The 18958-nt window shown below is 37.6% G+C and overlaps 1 protein-coding gene and 1 long non-coding RNA gene across 26 annotated transcripts in view; one reads left to right on the top strand and one right to left on the bottom strand.

Annotated features, from left to right (window-relative positions):
* pcdh9 (protocadherin 9) overlaps positions 1-4360 on the bottom strand; it is a 535263-nt gene extending 530903 nt beyond the window's left edge. The window contains exons 1-2 of the mRNA XM_087256448.1: positions 3762-4360; positions 72-3227 (exon numbers count right to left, since the gene is read on the bottom strand). Coding sequence (XP_087112574.1) covers positions 72-3107 — 3036 coding nt within the window. The 5' untranslated portion in view covers positions 3108-3227; positions 3762-4360. The remainder of the gene's footprint in view (positions 1-71; positions 3228-3761) is intronic.
* A 146-nt stretch (positions 4361-4506) lies between these two features.
* Positions 4507-18958, top strand: part of LOC137495912 (uncharacterized) — a 461128-nt gene continuing 446676 nt past the window's right edge. For 21 of the 25 annotated variants that reach the window (XR_015493066.1, XR_015493070.1, XR_015493062.1 and 18 more), the window contains exons 1-4: positions 4507-4562; positions 5285-5433; positions 8049-8115; positions 8852-8925. This is a non-coding gene — a long non-coding RNA (uncharacterized LOC137495912). Of the gene's footprint in view, positions 4563-5284; positions 5434-8048; positions 8116-8851; positions 8926-9365; positions 9454-11254; positions 12629-15070; positions 15362-15540; positions 16717-18958 lie in introns of those variants that run through there. The other 4 variants (XR_015493083.1, XR_015493074.1, XR_015493084.1 and 1 more) reach the window with 4 other exon arrangements.

Here is an 18958-nt window from a genome sequence, read left to right as displayed (position 1 = left end):
CCACAGGCACTTCAGTACTGAGCAGGGCAGTTATAAGCAGTACTTATAGACCAGTAAAAGTGTTCTTTTACCTGTCTGGTGTGCAAAGGTGCCCCCTTTGACTTGAAGCCTCCTTGTGAGCTGCATTCTGAGGCACTGAAGTGATCAGAGCTGGTGGAGGAACGTTTGGAAAGCGTATCACAGCCTCCAACAAAGGTATTGTCCAGTGGCAGCTCCTGAATGACGTGATGCTTTTTCACAGACACCGGAGTGTCAGCTTTGAGGTGGAAGGCTGACTGGGGTGAAGCGGACTTGTAGTGCCGGGCCAAGTCTGGGCTGCTGGGTTTGAAGGTGGTGGTAGGGGTGGCATTCCAATCAAAGCGTCCAATCCCAGGCTCTTCGAGCTCAGCTGGGAGACTGATGGTTCCGTTTATGGGTTCGTGGGCGGGGTCGTCGGGTTTGTTCTCCTCGATGGTGACAAAGTTTAAGAGGGAGCTCTTTGGTGACTTCCTCTTTTTGCGCTTCTTCTTCTTGTTTTGCTTGTTTTCCTGGTTGGGGGACATCCACTCGGCACCCTGTTTCTTTCTCTGAGCAGCTTTAAACTGTGAGGCATGTCGGCAGCGCACTAAAACCGTTATGAAGATGACCACGATCACGACCATAGCACCTGTCACGATGGCAATGATGGTTTTTAGGTTGTCAACATTTTGATAAGTCTCGCTGCTCTCGCCAATGTTCCTATCTAGCGGCGTTTCCATTGTCCGACGGATTAGATCATGTATATATGAGGAATTTCCAACTGTGTCATTTACAAACAGGAAAACAAGAACAAGGGTGTGCAGGGATTTAGGATAGCCAAGGTCACTGATGTTGACCACTAGCCTGTGGAGGCCAATGTCTGCGATTGTAGGTTTCTCCTCTAATGTGATGTTTCCTGTTACAGGGTCAATCCTGAAAAGACTTCTGACATTGCCACTCACAATAGTGTATTTGAGTTCTGCATTCATACCTGTATCACCATCTACTGCAAACACCTCAGCCACAACAGACCCTGGAATCGCAGACAGTGGGACTAGTTTGAAAGAGGTATTGGATGGTGGGTAGATGACAATGGGGGTGTTATCATTGACATCGATGACATTTATTGTCACCTTGGCAGCTGACGAACATGGAGGGCTTCCATTGTCCACAGCTCTAACATCAAAGGTGTATGAGCTTTGCTGTTCTCTGTCAAAGGAAACATTGGACTTTATGACTCCAGAATCTGGGTCGAGGATGAAGTTCTCATTATCGTTAAGGATTGAGAGCCTCACCACTGCATTCTCACCAGCATCTGCATCTGTGACTGTGATTACGCCAACCGTACTATATTTAGGCAGATTCTCCGACACAAAGAATTGAAAGTGGTTGTGTGTAAATTTAGGACTGTTGTCATTCTCGTCAAGTATAGTCACTATTACTGCAGCTTGACTCTGCAGAGCCCTGGTGCCATTGTCTCTAGCGGTGACTGTGAAGAGGAACCGCTCTTGTTCCTCCCTATCAAACACCCTGGATGCTGTTAGCACTCCTGTTTTGCGGTCAAGATCAAAGAATGATGCGTTGGGTCCAAGCTGGTAGACAATCTCTGCATTTCGTCCGCTGTCCTCATCCGTGGCACTGATGGTTGTCAGGAACATGTCGCGCAGGTTGTTCTCCATGACCGCCAGCTCGATGACAGGCTGGGTGAAAATGGGCGGATTGTCGTTCTCATCCTCCAGCCGTACTCTGACCAGGGCGGTCTGGTTTAAACTAGGTTTTCCAGAGTCAGAAGCCACGATCTTGAAGATGTACTCCTTTGTTCCTTCATAATCAAGCAGTGCAGATGTTTCTAACAAATACTGGTTATCATAAACTGCTTTGAGATGAAAGGGAACATCTTTTTCAATAAAGCAAATAACCTTGCCGTTGACATCCGTGTCTTTGTCAGATACAGTAATGAGGGCGATTTTAGTATTAATTGGATCTTTTTCAGAAAGCATCACAGTACCGTTGGTTGGACTGATGATGTACCTTAGGTCAATGTTTGGAGCGTTGTCATTCACATCAGTCACATTAATAGTGATAGTGGCTCTTGCTGGACTCGAGCTTCCATCGCTGGCTAGTACTGTGAGTTTATGAATGGCAGTCTCCTCTCTATCAAGTGGCCTTTGAACTGTTATGAGCCCGGTGGTGGTGTTCAGAGCGAAAAGTCTCCGTGTCGCCGGAGACACCTGAGCACCGAACATGTATTTTATTTCTGCATTAGCCCCCACATCTGCATCGGTGGCTTGCAGCTGGACTACCGATGTGCCAACAGGGGAATTTTCTGGGATGTGAACCTCAATTTGGCTCTCTTTAAAGACAGGTCGGTTATCATTAACATCAGTGACGGTCACCTGTAGAATGGCAGTGCTGGATTTCTGTGGGTTCCCCCCATCCTCCACTTTGACTTTCATAACATACGTATCTTTCTGCTCTCTGTCTAAATTCTGCTGAACAATGAGCTGAGGCCACTTCTCACCCTCTGGGGTCTCTACAATATCCAAACCGAAGGCGCTCTGCCCATTCAGCAGCTCATATTTGTGTACGCTGTTAGGTCCGGTATCTGGATCAGTGGCAGAAGGAATAGCAAAGCGGCTGTTGATGAGCGTGTTTTCTGGAATTGAAATGTTGATCACAGGCGAGGGGAACATGGGGGCATTGTCATTGGTGTCTTTGACAATGATTTTAATTTTAATTAATCTGAAATAGTCATTGGGCAAAATGACCACCTCGATTTCAAAGGAGCACTCGCTGTCCTCAAAAGAGGGGCCAGGACAGAGTTTCTCTCTGTCTATTCGGTTGGAGGTGGTAAAGATTTCTCCAGTATTGCTCATCACTCTAAGTAGCGGGGTGTCACCTGCTTTTGAAACAAGTCGGTAAACCAGATTACTGGTAGCCCCGGTGGCAGAGTTCATATGAGAGATGTTCAAGTCCTTTGGTATGTTTCCAATAAGAACATTCTCCTGTAGCTCTTCTCGGATAGGGTAAATGAGCTCTTGGGCTATGGTTGGATCTAACCAGAAACAAGCAACTAATGTTGCCAACAAGAAAAAATCCCTTAAATCCATGACAGCAGTTCACGCGTGTTCCCGCTGCTTTAATTCAAACAGTTGTCTCCATATGGTGTTGTCAGAGCCAAGGTTTCACAGAGCCTTACATTTGTAGATAAAGTGCAGCCAAACACGACCCTACAACACACAATGTCATAATACATTACAATTAATTCCATAATAATGGACACTCAAAACAAAAATGTGGCATATATATATATATATATATATATATATATATATATATATATATATATATATATATATATATATATATGTGTGTGTGTGTGTATATATATATTCAGTGATAAATGTGTTTTATAAAGATGACATGGCATTCTAGTTAAAATTCTTTGAATGCATTCTAACCTCCACTACTGCCTGGTCTTCATTGTAATCATTTCCCTGTGCAAACACCGAGGGTCTGGATAAAATAATGCAGCCAGTCAAGCACTCAGCCTTATAATCTTTCAAGACATTTCACACAAAATGCCGCTAATCTCACCCCCTTCAAAGTTACACATCATGATGTATTTGGATATTAATCTAATTAATATGTATTTGTGAATAAACAGCATATGCATGAGAAGCGACTGTGTGTTTTAAACAAGACGGTACATCAATTCTGCATGCAAAACCCGTTTGGGTGTATGCATGCATGCGTTTTCTTACCTCGGTTCACTGTGAGCTTGCTCATACGGAGGTTATCAATTCACGGACATAGTGACAAATCCGATCAAGCAGCCAGAAAAATGATCCGACTCCAATATAAAATGAAGGTATCCGTGCTGATCACTGCTTAGAGGACTAGGTCAGTGAATATTTAAGTATTTTAGACGTGCAAAAAAAATCCAATTCAAAGAACAGCTGGTTTTTGGGAGGAAATGTTGATTTAGCAGTAATCAATCAGACAATCTTTATTAACTTTCTCCCGCAGATCGGTGGCGCGCGGAATGCGGTGGTCGGTGATGAATCAGGTGATCCACGCGCGCGTTAACGGTCCCGTACGGTCATTCCGCATTACCGGAGGAGCCCTTCAGAAATGCACCTGTTCTGCTCAAATATAAACATAAACTATCCCATCTGAGAAAAAAAGAGTCAAGTTGAAATACGATCAGATCGTTCCTCACTCAGTCCTCAGCTAGAAAGAAAATCCACGGCTTCAGTCCCGGTGTCTTGTGCGTGATTCGCCGCGCACACCTGAATGAGGGAAAAAGTCCAAACGGTGAGATGTGTTGGGATGCTTATCCTCGCTCTCTCCTCTTCCCCAGACTGAATTTCTCGCACCAACTCTGAGTATGCCCACAGGGAACGCCCTCTCCGCTCCTGATTGGTCCTTCTCTTCATTAACGTCGCAGTGATGGGCGGGGGAATAATGCGATTGGTTAGAATTACTGTCACTCAAGCGCGCTGCTGAGACGGAGTGAACTGCCTCAGAAAGACTCTGCGGGCTGCGGGATGAGGACGCTCAATGTACGGTTCCATTTCACCTCATTAAGATCATTCCGTGTATTTGTTTAAAAAATAATGGTTTCAGACATTCCCTACACAATCTGTAATTTGTGAATGACCGCTATTTTAAACATTAAAGAGTGCGGCGTCATAGTTAAACTGCTTGCAGTGACAAACGCGTTTCAAAACAAACACATTCTCTTATAAACGACTGGTGCTAAATCAGAAACGCAGCATTAAATATAAGCTTCTGCCAAGTTAAATATGCTATTAAGGTGGTTGAAATATCAGCTACACTGTTTACTTGTGATTTTTTGTTTGTACGGAGATATCAAGTTTGAATTGTATCGACGAATCAAGTTATTTAACTGATTTTCTCGTTTTTAACGAACTCTAAACTATGAAGTGACCTTTCATTGTAGCTGTCATCCGTGTTTTCACAATTTTTTATTAGCCCAGGTTGGTAAATCGCTACAAACGTCGACGCAAACAGTTAATAACTTTAAAACATAATTACCAAAATCCCCTCAGTTTTTTATTAACTGTAAACATCTGTTTATGACGGTCATGAAGATACATGTGTTGAATGTCAAGTCAAATTAGCATTGTACTTGCATGTGGCAACGGCTTTTGTTGTTAGGAGAGGATGACTGAGATGAAATATGTAATAGCAGCAAAAAACTCTATGTACATATGTATTTTTCTATTCTATTTTAGTTAATGTTTATTACACTGCATTTCAGAAGAGAGACAGACACCAACTGGAGAGCGGAGTATATTTAGTTGAGTTGTGGTATGCAGCACCATCTAGAGGCGAACAGAAGATACAAGCGCTTATCTCTCATCTGAAACACGGAGCAGTAGTGAGACGACACTCCTGTCGAGGCTCCAGGTGTGTGTGTGTGTGCGCGCAGGTAAAAGCTTTGTTAGGTCAAAGAGGGAGGGACCAAAAAGCCAGTCAGGTTCTTGGAAATTATTATCAGCTCTTTCTTCCACTGACATATCAAGGAATGGGAAGATTAAAAAGAAAAAAAGGAGATACAGGAGTAAAGAAGATATTTTTGGCTGGCTGACAGCCTGGGCCGATCTATCATTTCTCAAACTCAAGAACTGTGACTAAAGCATAACTGCAGTTAGTCAAAAGACATACATCATAAGGGTCACACTGTAGGCCTACATTTTCTTGCTCCCATCCAATATATTAATAGAGTTAAAATATTAAATTCACTTTATAAAGGGAGTAAATTACATTAGTGAGCTTCTTTTGTCACAGTATGACATTTCTATAAGTAAATGCTTGACCAAATGTTGGGTTAAAACTACCCAGAATTTATATAAGGTGTACTTTCATTGGACTTTGCAATCTCCATGTCACATAAATACACTCACCAGCCACTTTATTAGGTACACCTTACTAGGTCGAGTTACCCTCTTTTGCCTTCAGAACTGCCTTACTTCTATGTGGCAAAGATTCAACAAGGTACTTGAAATATTCCTCAGAGATTTTGGTCCATATTGATATGAAAGCATCACGCAGTTGCTGCAGATTTGTTGGCTGCACATCCATGATGCGAATCTCCTGTTCCACCACATCTCAAAGGTGCTCAATTGGATTGAAATCTGGTGACTGTGGAGGCCATTTGAGTACAGTGAACTCATTGTCATATTCAAGAAACCAGTCTGAAATAGTTCACCCTTTATGACATGGTGAGTTATCCTGCTGGAAGTAGCTATCAGAAGATTGGTACACTGTGGTCATAAAGGGATGAACATGGTCAGCAACAATACTCAGGTTGGCTGTAGTGTTGACACAATTCAGAGATGCTCTTTTGCTGACCTTTGTTATAACGAGTGGTTATTTGGGTTACTGTTGCCTTTCTATCAGCTGGAACCAGTCTGGCCATTCTCCTCTGATCTCTGGCACCATCAAGTCATTTGCACCCACAGAACTGCCACTCACTGAATGTTTTTTTTTTTTTTTGGACCATTCTCTGTAAACTCTAAAGATGGATGTGCATGAAAATCCCAGTAGATTAGCAGTTTATGAAATACTCAGACCAGCCCGTCAGGACCAACAACGCCACATTCAAAATCACTTAAATCACCTTTCTTCCTCATTCTGATGCTCGATTTGATCTGCAGCAGATCATCTTGACCACGTCTACATGCCTAAATGCATCAAGTTGCTACCATGTGATTGGCTGATTAAAAAATTTGCGTAAGCGAGCAGTTAGACAGTTGTACCTAATAAAGTGGCCAGTATGTGTAAATAAGATTATTACAATTTTAATACATTTTTTATTGCACTAATCATACATAAAACACAATATAAAGGTTGAAAATGAAAAAAATCAAATATAATAATGGTAAAAACACTAAATAAAATCCACAAAGCATAATGTACAGCATTTCTGCATCCAATGATTTTAAGAATTAACATGGGAATAAAAAAAACTATTATAATAATTTATGCATATCTCAGATTTTTTTTTTGCTTTCAACAATTTCACAGTAGAAATAAAGAATCAAAATCAATACAAAAACTGTTAAAGTAAGAGATGACTTAGCAAATTTCTGTCTGTGTATGTGAAAGTTTGCCAATAAAGTAAAGCGATTAATAATATATTCAAGACTTTTGTTGGACTTTCATAATAAAAATGATAATAAAAATAATATATAATATATTTTAAGTAAAATAATTTCAAATAATTATAAATTTTGTCAAATTAAAAATATGTTTTGCCAGATCTATCTAGAAACTTCTAGTTTACGACATTGCAATAAAAATAAATGACAAAGGCTCTCTTTATCTGCATTACAGAAACTGTAGATGTTCTCCATTTCAATGTACTTTGGTAATAAAGATGTTACTGGGTGAATTGTATGCAGTATTTTAAAAAAGAATTTCTCTAATTTTATTTTTAATATTTGAGTTATTCAACGGGAGTCAACCAGACTCATTTCCAATTAATATCAACTATAATAGCGAAACATTTACCTCTAGGATTAGTATTATTTTTATAATCCATTTTTAAAAAACTTTTATTTAGGAAAGAAAAAATGTACAATATAAATGGGGAAGTAATCTGTAAGAGACTGGAATACAAGTACATACAATTACAAAGTGTTAAGAACAATAGGTAAAAATAAAAAATAGAAGGAGGAAAAAAGAGAACAAAATAAAGAAAGGGGAAGTACAAAATTAAATAAAAAAAACACAGAAAGCATCAAAGACTAACATACTGGAAGCATGATATTTTCATAAGTTTCTATTAACTTGAAGAAATTTCTGTTCTTCCATAAAAGTATAGCTTTAAGCAACAAATCAATTTCGATTAAAATGGACAAATGAGGGAGAGGATTTAAGAAACTTTTGTTTGTGGATAAAGAATTCCACATATAATATAAAAAAGTTATAGATACATTCTCATTTTTATTTTTGGGACTAGAATAATAACAAATAATATCTTTCAAATTTATAGTACATTTTTTTCTTGCTGCATTCAGTGGCTTGGTGACAACATCCTACAGGAAGTGACATCATTTTGGTGGGAAAGCAACAACACAAACATCAGTGAGTATAAGAAATGGAGAAGTCACAAAACTATCCATATTGTTTGATAGAAATTTAGATAACATAAATTTAAATGAACTTCTGAATCTTACATTGCAAAAAAGCTAACAAAATAATAACATTTACATGAACTGCTTTTATTTAAAGTCATAAATGCTATTTAGCACCACTGAAACCACATACTTTATGTTCATTTTTGCTAAGGTATAGAATTAATTCATTGCATTTCCACACAAGCAAGGTTACAAAGGTTAGTATAGTCAGGCTGTATTGTAATCATGACCTTTTGAATTGGGTGATGCTACACAGCCAAGCCATAGCATTTGAGGAAGCTGTGATTTCCATGGATATTAGATTAGCTATTAAGTTTTGCTTTTACTCTGCAATAAATTAGAGTCCCATAAGTGCAGAGCTTTGATTTTTGGATCGACATTTTCTTTTTATTTTCTGCATTGCTTTTTTGCCTAGTATGAATAATACACACAGCTCATGTCTATGATGCTGGACTGTTTATAGTTTATGCAGAGGATTATCGCAGAACTGACAACCTTTCAATTGAGTATTGACGAAATTCTGTGATGGCAGAAAGACCATGAATTATGAAAAGCGAAACATAAAATGTATTGATAAAGCATCCTCTCATTATTGAGCCAGTTTAGTCACAGATAACTTGTCTTGTCCTGAATTAAACACATTGTTGGGCATAATGCTTACATGAAATCCTCTATGATTACAGATAAGCCCTAAGGTCAACGGATAAAGCCACATATCGAAAGAATCGACATATTTGAGCAGTTTCTTTGTGAAGAGGTAAGTCAATTTCTTAAAGATGTTGAGCTTTTTCCTTTCCTGAAGCTTATGATTCAATGCATTTAGCTCAAGTGTTCTTCAGCAAGCAAATGGAAAAGAAACACATAGCTTTTATTTTTTATTGCAAGAACAACTTGTTGACACTGTGACATTTACAGTTTAGAGAATGAATTAATCTGAATGTTTTACTGTCAGTATAATAAATAAATGTTCTAATTTTGCTGTTTTAGAAACATAATTTTTGTGTTTCTTAACAGGAAAATGTGTTTTTTAAACTGGCTAATTCAAATGAATTCATGGAAATGTGCATTTAAAAAAAATAAAAATAAAAATAATGTAGACATATCCCTGAAGTATATGCGATTTAGTTAACTTGCTTGACAAAATGTAAAATAATAATATAATTATGTAATTTTGGGCTTGTTATATTTCCAAAACAGATAAATAAGATCCAGCCCTTGACACCAGATCTATCTAGACAAAAAGTCATCAGAGTTTCCAATACCCAAACCTGTTAACCAGTATTCAACTCAATTAAAATTCTCCTTTCAATATGCTTATTTCACGTGACCGCCAAATCAAGGCTGCGGTGGGAGGAAACCCGGAAGTATAGGATTAGCACTGTAAACATTGCAGTAACATGCTGTGAACTACAATCCTCCAGCTGTTGCCAAGATTTCAAAATGCAGAAATTGTTTTAAAATCACTTTAATATCATCCAGTTCAGTTTAATTTAAACATTTTAACGCATATTAGGCATAAAACAACATCACAATCTCTTTCTTTAAGAGTAACACGCTTAAGTTTCCTCCTAAGCTTCAATTCATGGCACCAAGTAAACAACATGGGGACGCTTGTCTGCTTCAGCCTATGTAATCCGGTGAGTGATAAAACAATGCAGTCCTCTTTAGCACACCCTCGTGATGTCTGTACTAGTGTTGTTTTGGTACTGAAGTTTTAAAAACGTCAGTTTCCCGATAACATTCAAGCGCCACTGGGTGCGTTCTTAAGCCACTGATTTGCCTTATTATTCATCAGTGCTAAACAGAAATGACTGTCAATGGTCTTGAAGGTCACCAGTTCACCACTCTTCACCGAGTGCAAACACAAATACACGGACACTGGAGCATGAAGCAGCCGCGAAGATCATTGGAGTCATCCAACGGATCGCTCATCTGTGTTGGCACTTGGTAAACATTGTGAATGCGGTGGGTGAACTGATGACCTTCTTGGCCAATCATAGTCATTTCTGTTGAGCACATGAACACAATGGCAAATCGGCACTGTTTAAGAATGCCATCAACTTTTCTGCAACAGAACAGCGCAAACTTTTCTGTAACTATAGTAGTGCTGTGCGTCATTTGTTTAACCCTTTAAGGTTACGTGCTGACTGACTGACTGACTGGCTGACTGACAGGTGTGTGATGCATGAGGCCAAAAAACACAACGTAAAGACGTTTCACTTTACTTCAGGACACATTAATACCACTCTGAAGGTCTATTGGAGACAATTATAAATATTCCTAGCAAATCTAATAAATGTTGGAAACATACTTGTTACATAAGCACGCTAAATCGCACTTCAGTAGCATTTATTTGAGAGCACACAAGAAGATCTGCGCTTGAGCAGCATATATTTATATGTAATGCTCATAGGCTATTACATAAATGCGATCTCGACTTGTAGATCTGTGTAAAAAACGCCTGCCGCCACAGCTGGAAATAATCCACTGTAATCACTGTAATAATGAAATTTTTAACGTCTAAAAATGAATGGAAGTGAATAACACCGGAAGTCTAGAGCCTAAATGATTCAAATGGCTGCGCCCATTTGTACTGGAGAATATGGTGAATACACAGTTAACAACTCCCTGAAGAATCTACAGTAACTTACTAACAGCAGTTAGTCAGTAACTTACTGTAAATCATCTCAGATTGGTTTCTTTAGCATAATGTGTTCAACTGTATTCAAATGGCCTCCACAGTCACCAGATCTCAATCCAATAGAGTACCTTTGGAATGTGGTGGAACGGAAGATTCGCATCATGAATTTGCAGCTGACAAATCTGCAGCAACTGTGTGATTCTATCATGTCCATATGGATTAACATCTCTTAGGAATATTTCGAGTAGCTTGTTGAATCTATGCCACAAAGGATTAAGGCAGTTCTGAAGGCAAAAAGGGTCTAACCCGGTACTAGTTAGGTGTACCTAATAAAGTGGCCGGTTTAAATATGCTTTAAAAAAAAGCAAGTGCAACAATCTGCCAAATAAATATACAAACATAAAGATTCAATAGTCAACACATCTTTCACGTTTTTGCTTTTCAGGTAAAATTCATCTGGTTTCAAGGACATTTTTTTTTTGCACAAAACAAGACCAGGGTGCTCATTAAAAACATGATTGCTTTCAATTTTCAAAAGTGTTCTTTCACTTCTCACACTTCTCTACATTTAAAAGGTTTTTCACTTCTTCATACCTCTCATAATTCCATTCGCCAGACCCAGTGAATACAAGCTTTCTGAGAACTCGGCGAAAAGAGCTAATCAAACCCGAAGCGACAAAGCTTGGTTTCTTAGATGCGCGTCTGTGAAGCAAGTGCATTTACAGAAAAGGCTTCAGAAATGCACAGTCACTGTAAGTCATTAAAATGTGGAACTGTAAAAAGATAACCGAAATAGAAGTGCGGCTCCTAACTGCAATAAACTGTAAAACATCTAAGTGGCACTTAAAAGCATCCGAGTGATTCAGACGGCAAATCTACTTAGAGTTTCAACCCGTTACAGTTGGCGACTAATTTCAACACCACGTCTGCCATTCAGAGAGAGTGTGGATATACAGCAGTATTTGAAAAAACGTGTCTCACACATGCATAAATAAACAATCGCACTGGTGCACATGTGCAGTGATGGCTGTAGCTGTGGCTGAGGCCAGATGACGGTTCCTCGACCACATACTGACTGCCAACCTGGCCTATCTACCTCTTACGGTGTGAGTGTCTGTGGGAGTGTGTGAAAAGGAAAGATATGGAGAGAGAGAGAGGCGATCTCTGGGGTTCCGGACACTCCTGCTATCTTTAGGCACAATCTGGGCCGGTGCAGGATTGGACAGAGCAGGCCAGAGAGTGATAAATGTTCACCGATGGCCCATGTGGCAGTGCCAAGAGATGAGTTTACATCACAGTCTCATTACAACTCTGATACAAGGTTACTGGGACAACAAAGCAGCGTCCAAATCACAATGACGGCGTCCAGATTTAACCGAAGCGAGCGTGATGGAATCTAAAGGAAGCGAGATCTGGCGAGAGCCGCAACCCCAATAGACGCTGAAAAGGACACGTCTGCTCCAATATTCAGATTAGTGCTGTGCTGATAAGGGCTTTTCTGTGGTTCATTTAAATATGATTGTGTTTGATTTCACCCATTGTGTATGCGTGATTACATTCTTCAGGCTGGCTTTTACAGTAAGACATTAGCATTGTAAAGCTAAGGGTATAGTCTGTCATTTTCTTAAAAAAACAACAGTATATCAACATAATTAAGCATGTGAGACTATTATGCCCCTTTTTACAAGATGTAAAATCAGTTTGTAAGTTTGTTTTTGTAAAATATGAGTGTGTTTGTGTGTGATGTTTCAGCTCAAAATACCCCACAAATAATGTTTTCTAACTCTTTTTTTTTACTGACAATTATAGGCTTTGATCCAAAATGTGCTGTTTTGCTGGCTGTTGCTTTAAATTTAAATGGGATTTTGCTCTTTTCTAAAAGGGGGTGGAGCTACAAATGCCTATGTGTCAGCATAGCTGCAGATTTAAAACAGGACTAATAATAGGTGCGTTCGACATGAAGCACAGCTGCAGCCGGTGATCAACGAGATTAGCCGAGTGCAGGCGGGGGCGGAGTTAAAAGCGGAGCCATCTGTGTTTTGTTGTCATTGCTTTATTGATTGATTATTGATGGACCGTTTGATTGATTGATTGATTGATTGATTGAACTATTTTCTTTGAGGCTTAACTATACTGCAGTGAGCACAATTGAACATAATTGAGGTTAGTGGAACTATATATTACAGGAATGCATTAGCAAAAATGTGATCACAAGTCTGGTGTGTGTGTGTGTGTGTGTGTGTGTGTGTGTGTGTGTGTGTGTGTGTGTGTGTGTGTGTGTGTGTGTGCGCCTGTGTGCGTGTGTGCGTGTGTGTGTGTGTGTGTGTGTGTTTGTGTGTGAGTGAGTGCGTGCGTGTTAAGCAGTGGCCCCAAACTTAGGCCACACTTGAAATCTCTGAATGTCATTGCATTTACATCAAACCAAGTGGCATTTGCAAAGTTCTTCTATATTAGAACTAACTTTGTAACATTTTATATGGCGACTTTTGGTGCCAGGGTTATTGTTTATTTATTTATTGGTGTTTTTAATTACCTAATTGATTTTTTTGATGTATGTATGAGGCCAGCTTTTCTTAAGTTCACACAAAAGTCCTTTTGCTTTACACTATTTTTGTCCTCTTTTTTTGACAATACATCTATTTTTTGATCATTTTAAAGCTAACAAACTTTTTAATTTTTTTATTTATTTTGTGCTTATGTCTTTAAATGCCACTTTTGTACCAAATACAAAGGGCTCTATTTTAATGATCTACATCTAAAGCACACTGCCCAAAGGCATTAAGGGCGTGTCCGAATCCACTTTTGCTATTTTAAGGATGGAAAAATATGCTTTGCGCCCTGGCACATGGTCTAACAGGGTTGTGCTTATTTTTTATGACTTATGGGTGTGTTTTGAGCATAACGTGCATTAACACTTAACTACCCCACCAAGAAAAAAATCGCAAGTTAACACACTCAATGCATCTTTTTTTTTAAACACATCCCATAAATTTCTAAAATATCAGACTTTACCAAATCTACTTTTATAGTAAAAGTACCTGGACTTAATACATATCCAAAAAAAAGAAAGAAAAAAAAAATCAAAATAAACCTTTTTAAATACTAAATCTCCTTTTTTTTGAAGTGTGACATAAAATATTTCAAATTCTCATTTAACATGTTTTCTTCTTTTTTTAACATTAAAACCAAAATCAAGTGTAGTAGTGCAACTGGATGTTTTTTTGTTTGATTATTATTATTTTTTGTAAACCAACAATGCTGTATGTGTAAACCATTATTTAAAACAGTCATTCTTTAAATTACTTTAACAGTCATTATTTAAAACAGCAAAAACATGATCAACCATTTGGTTGACGGGCAGTCCAAGGGTTAAACTAATCAGAGTATCATCTTACATCCCCTTCAAGACTCAAGTTGTGTCGCGCCATGCGCATTTGCTATGTATATGGCAGACTTTGTAAGAGGAAAAACTGAATGCTTCTAGCGCGAAAAGAGTTAAACAGACTATCTGCAACATGAGGATAAAGAACAAGTCTCCACCATTTGGCCTCTTTACTTTCTCTTTACTTTACTTTTACTCTTTACTTTACTCCTTTACTTTCGTGGATAAGGAAACGGTGTTGTATGTACTCTACTAAAAACATCCATTAGCCCACATATTTAATTTTGTTTGTTAAGTGAAAAGATTTGTTTCAAAACTATTTCTAAATTTCCAGCAAACAAAAAAATTAACAACAATAACGAAGTGTGGTCAAAAAACTAAGTTATATACAAACACACGTCCTGTTCTTATGCCCCATATGGTGATGCAGTCTTCAAAACCTGACAGGGGGAGTTTTGACACTTGACTTTAGACCAGCTTTCAGTTGGTCAGTGGCGTCGTTTATTTCAATTCCTCATAATAGCCATCAATGCGCCTTAACACACCTCCTTTTTAGACCAGCACACCCATGAGTCCAAAAAGTATCGCAGATGGATTTGCTATTTATCCAACGTGGCGCAAAACGTAAAAATCACAGTTGCGCTGGTCTGAAAATAGCAACAAATCACGCCATATACGTCTTGCACCTTATTGCGCTGAGTGTATGATAGGGCCCAGTGATTTTTGCAATGATCAAATGCATTAAAATAGCTTTTTGGGACATGGCTTTTGCAGGGGTATATCTCTTTATTCCTTTCATATAGCCTACAGTATCTGGACATTTTAACTTTTTAATAACTGTGCGCAGCATTTATGCTCTTTTGTTTCTGTGATTCAAAGCAAAGTCCTGTGTATGTGGGTCATGAGTCGTCAGCGGAGATCTAGAGTGCCTATGAATAACAGGAAACGAGGAGGAGAGCGAAACGGAGAAAAGGAAGGAGAGGAGATGGAAATAAAAGAGTGTTGGGCTCTCATAACAATAATCTTTGCACTACCAAATGGAATTTCATCCCCTGCTTGCTAAGCCAGTGTCAGCGCCGAAAGCCCCTGGGGAGCACAGCAGTGTGTATTAATTACAATTCTGATGCACGCTTATTGAAATCACACAAAATTAAAATTCTTCCATTTCAATTTGCTTCCTGAGAAGGAAATGTCAGCAGACAAAGGCTTCCCTCCCTCCATCCCCCCATTTCTCGACTTCGGGGAAACACGCTTTATTTATTTATTTTCTTTCTCTTCATTTTGAGCTCCTCGTGACATTTGTTAATGTGAGTGTATGTTTCACATTTTTACAATTTTATAATCGGCAGGCTGCAGAGCAGATTGGAGCAGCTGGCAGTGGGAGAGACAGATAAAACTCTGATTAGCCCAGAGTGAGTCACACACACACACACACATACACAGTTGTGCATATATATATAGACACACTCATGGACTAGCCAGTCATTCTCTGTCTGAGGCCTCCATGTCCAATCACAGCATACTCGCATCAAGAACTTACACTAGTCAAGCTCAATTGACTCATATCCTCCGTCATAAAGAGCAGCTGACACCAGCATTTTGTGTTAGTCTGAAATGGTTTATGGTGGTAAATGGTAAACCGGCGCTGGTAAATAATAGTGCACTGGGCTGTGTTTCCTAAATGTATCGTAAAAGGTAATTGGTGCCTCTGGTTTCTAGGATTTGCTTAATATGTTTAATGTGCTCTTGGAAATGCAGGCCTTGTTAGTTTAAGGGTCTGTTTGTTGATTCCTTTAAAGTATTTTTAGCTCTTTTTGTAGGCTGCATGATATTGGGAAACATTTTAATGTTTCATATTTTCTTTATAAAAATATATTGCAATATGAATATTTGAATATTTTGTACATTGGATTATTTCATACACTGTAAAGTATATATGTAAATTAGAGGTTTTCCATATATTGTGATCCATTTATTTATTTATTTATGTATGTATGTATGTATGTATGTATGTATGTATGTATGTATGTATGTACTGTATCTATGTATGTATGTTTGTATGTATGTATGTACTGTATCTATGTATATATGTATGTATGTATGTATACATGTATGTATGTATGTATGTATGTACTGTATCTATGTATGTATGTTTGTATGTATGTATGTATGTATGAATGTATTTATTTATTTATTTATTTATTTGTTTGTTTAAGCTGGAAGGGCATCCGCTGCATAAAACATATGCTAGGTAATTAATTACATTTGTAAAACGCCTGTCCTCAACTATGGTCTTCGGTCACAGGATATTTATTTACTGTTTGTTTCAAAAGTGTGGACTAAGATGGGAAAATAAAGCCTTTTTATTCACCTTGATATTTCTTCTTGCAACTTTTAATATTGAAAAGTTAAAAAAAGGGACTGTTATTAACATTTTTGATTGTTTAAAGTGATATATTATCTGGGTCGGTGTAGAATTTTACGATATGAAAACTTTGTAATAAACTGCCAGTGTATTTTCTTTTATTTTACTGACTCATTTCTGTTTATAATAATTATTATAGATTATATTATTTCAAACTACTATGATGTGAATAAAAGTCACTTTTTTAATAGAATTTTTTAATTTTCCATAACGCAATTAACAACCGTAAACAAATGGAAAACACAAAATACAAAAACTGTTAATTAACAAGTATATTTATTCACAGTGTAGATCAGTTCATTTGCACAAATGAAACAACACTTTAGCAACACTCTATGTTAGACTGGAGTCTAACTGTACTAATGGAACATTCATTAATTTTCCTTCGGCTTAGTCTCTTTCATCAGGGGGCACCACAGTAGAATGAACCGCCAACTTATCCTGCATATGTTTTACACAGCAGATGCCTTTCCTTCTGCAACCCAATACTGGGAAACACCCATAAACACTCATCCACAACCATACACTTCAGCCAATTTAGGTTATTAAGAAATACCATGCAAAATGTAAGCAAGTATGTCCTAAAACAAGCAAAATAATCAGCCAATGGGGTATGCAAAATAATCTCGTTTTTCGTTTTGACAAGATTATTTTGCTCATCTTGGAAAAATTGGAATTTTCAAATGATAGATTAATTTGTTTTTATATTTAGCTAGTTGTTGCTAACTAATGCACTTTTTTGTTACTTGTTAGTGTTGATTTGCTGTTAGCTAATGAACCAATAGTATTAGTAGGTTAGTATCACAAAACAACTGTTAGGAAAGAGAAGTCTTACTGTTGATGCTAGTTTAAGGAATCTTTCTCCCAGAGATGATAATGCTGTCAAAATTTACTTGCCTGTATGTCAGTCCAAAACCGTATGACTTGATATGTCTTTTTCTGTAGTGGAACATGGAAGACATTTTTCAGAAATGTCTTAGTGCTTTTATTTGTCCTTAAAATGGAATTCAGTGTTTGGTTACCAACATTCTTCAAAATATCTTTTTTTGTATGTGTGTGTGTGTGTGTGCTCTGCAGAAGAAAGAAAGTCATTCAGGTTTGAGCAAATGATGACAGAATTTTCATTTTGAGTGAACTGTTCTTTTGAGAATGCAAAACACAACATCTGCTGGTGACAAGTGGCGCTGCTCTTTTCAACAGTATCAAAAGGAATTCTTATTAGTAAAAGTATGAGATGTTCTGTTCACAGCCAGCGGCACACACTGCATGTGACTGACTCACATGTGCATATGTCACACTCTCTGTCACAATTATTCCATTCTAAAGTGACATTTTGATTAGTCACTGGAGGTAAAGCTTTTACGTCTCTGTCATTCTCTCTCTCATACATATCTGTATATAGTATATGATTTTCATGATGTGCGATTTATAGAAGATTGTGTAAAAACTTAAAGTCCTTAAGAAATCAAAACTAAGCATATGATTTTGTTAGCTCACTTTTTTTTGTGGTGAACAATTCATCTGTGCATGTCAGTAAGAAATGACATTCAAAATCACAAAAACATGACAAAAAATCTTCTTTTCATTTAACAGAAATCGAGATAAAAAATAAACAGGGGAATAATTATTCTGACTTCAACTGTATGTATATATACATACAGTTGAAGTCAGAATTATTAGCCCCCTGTTTATTTATTTATTTATTTTAAATGTCACTTACCTGATTTATAATGATTTGTTCTGCTGTAGTTTGAAATGTACGCCGAGAAAATGCTGGTTTTCTCCCCTAAGGACTTATTATGCGGTCTCTATTGCCATCTTGTGGTGGAACGCAAACCACTGATGGCGGCCGATACACTGAATCTGATGCTCTGAAATTATAAATAATTAAAAAATAAGCACTATCCTTATAAATAAACTGCATAGTTATAATCTAAGCAACTACATTCTTGACTAAAATAAGCTTTAAAAGTACATTATGTTTTCCAACAGTAGTAATATTTGTCAAACTGTAGAGTGTCCTCTGATTGTTAGATTAGATTAGATTAGATTAGATTAGATTAGATTAGATTAGATTAGATTAGATTAGATTCAACTTTATTGTCATTACACATGTACAAGTACAATGCAACAAAATGCAGTTTAGGTCTAACCAGCAGTGCAATAGCAGCAAGTGCAGGATACAGGAATAAGTTATAAAGTGCAGTTATAGAAAACTATGGTGATATTTACAGATGGGATGTACTATGAACATTATATACAGGTTGGATAAGCTATGAACAGATTTACAATATATGAATATATGTGCAGGTTGCTATTAATAATCAGTAGTGTGCAGATAG

This window comes from Danio rerio, chromosome 6 (genome assembly GCF_052040795.2).
Source record: "Danio rerio strain M-AB ecotype USA chromosome 6, GRCz13ab, whole genome shotgun sequence".
Lineage (NCBI taxonomy): Eukaryota > Metazoa > Chordata > Actinopteri > Cypriniformes > Danionidae > Danio > Danio rerio.
Note: the sequence above shows the minus strand (reverse complement) of the source record. Positions and strands in the feature narration are given on the sequence as shown.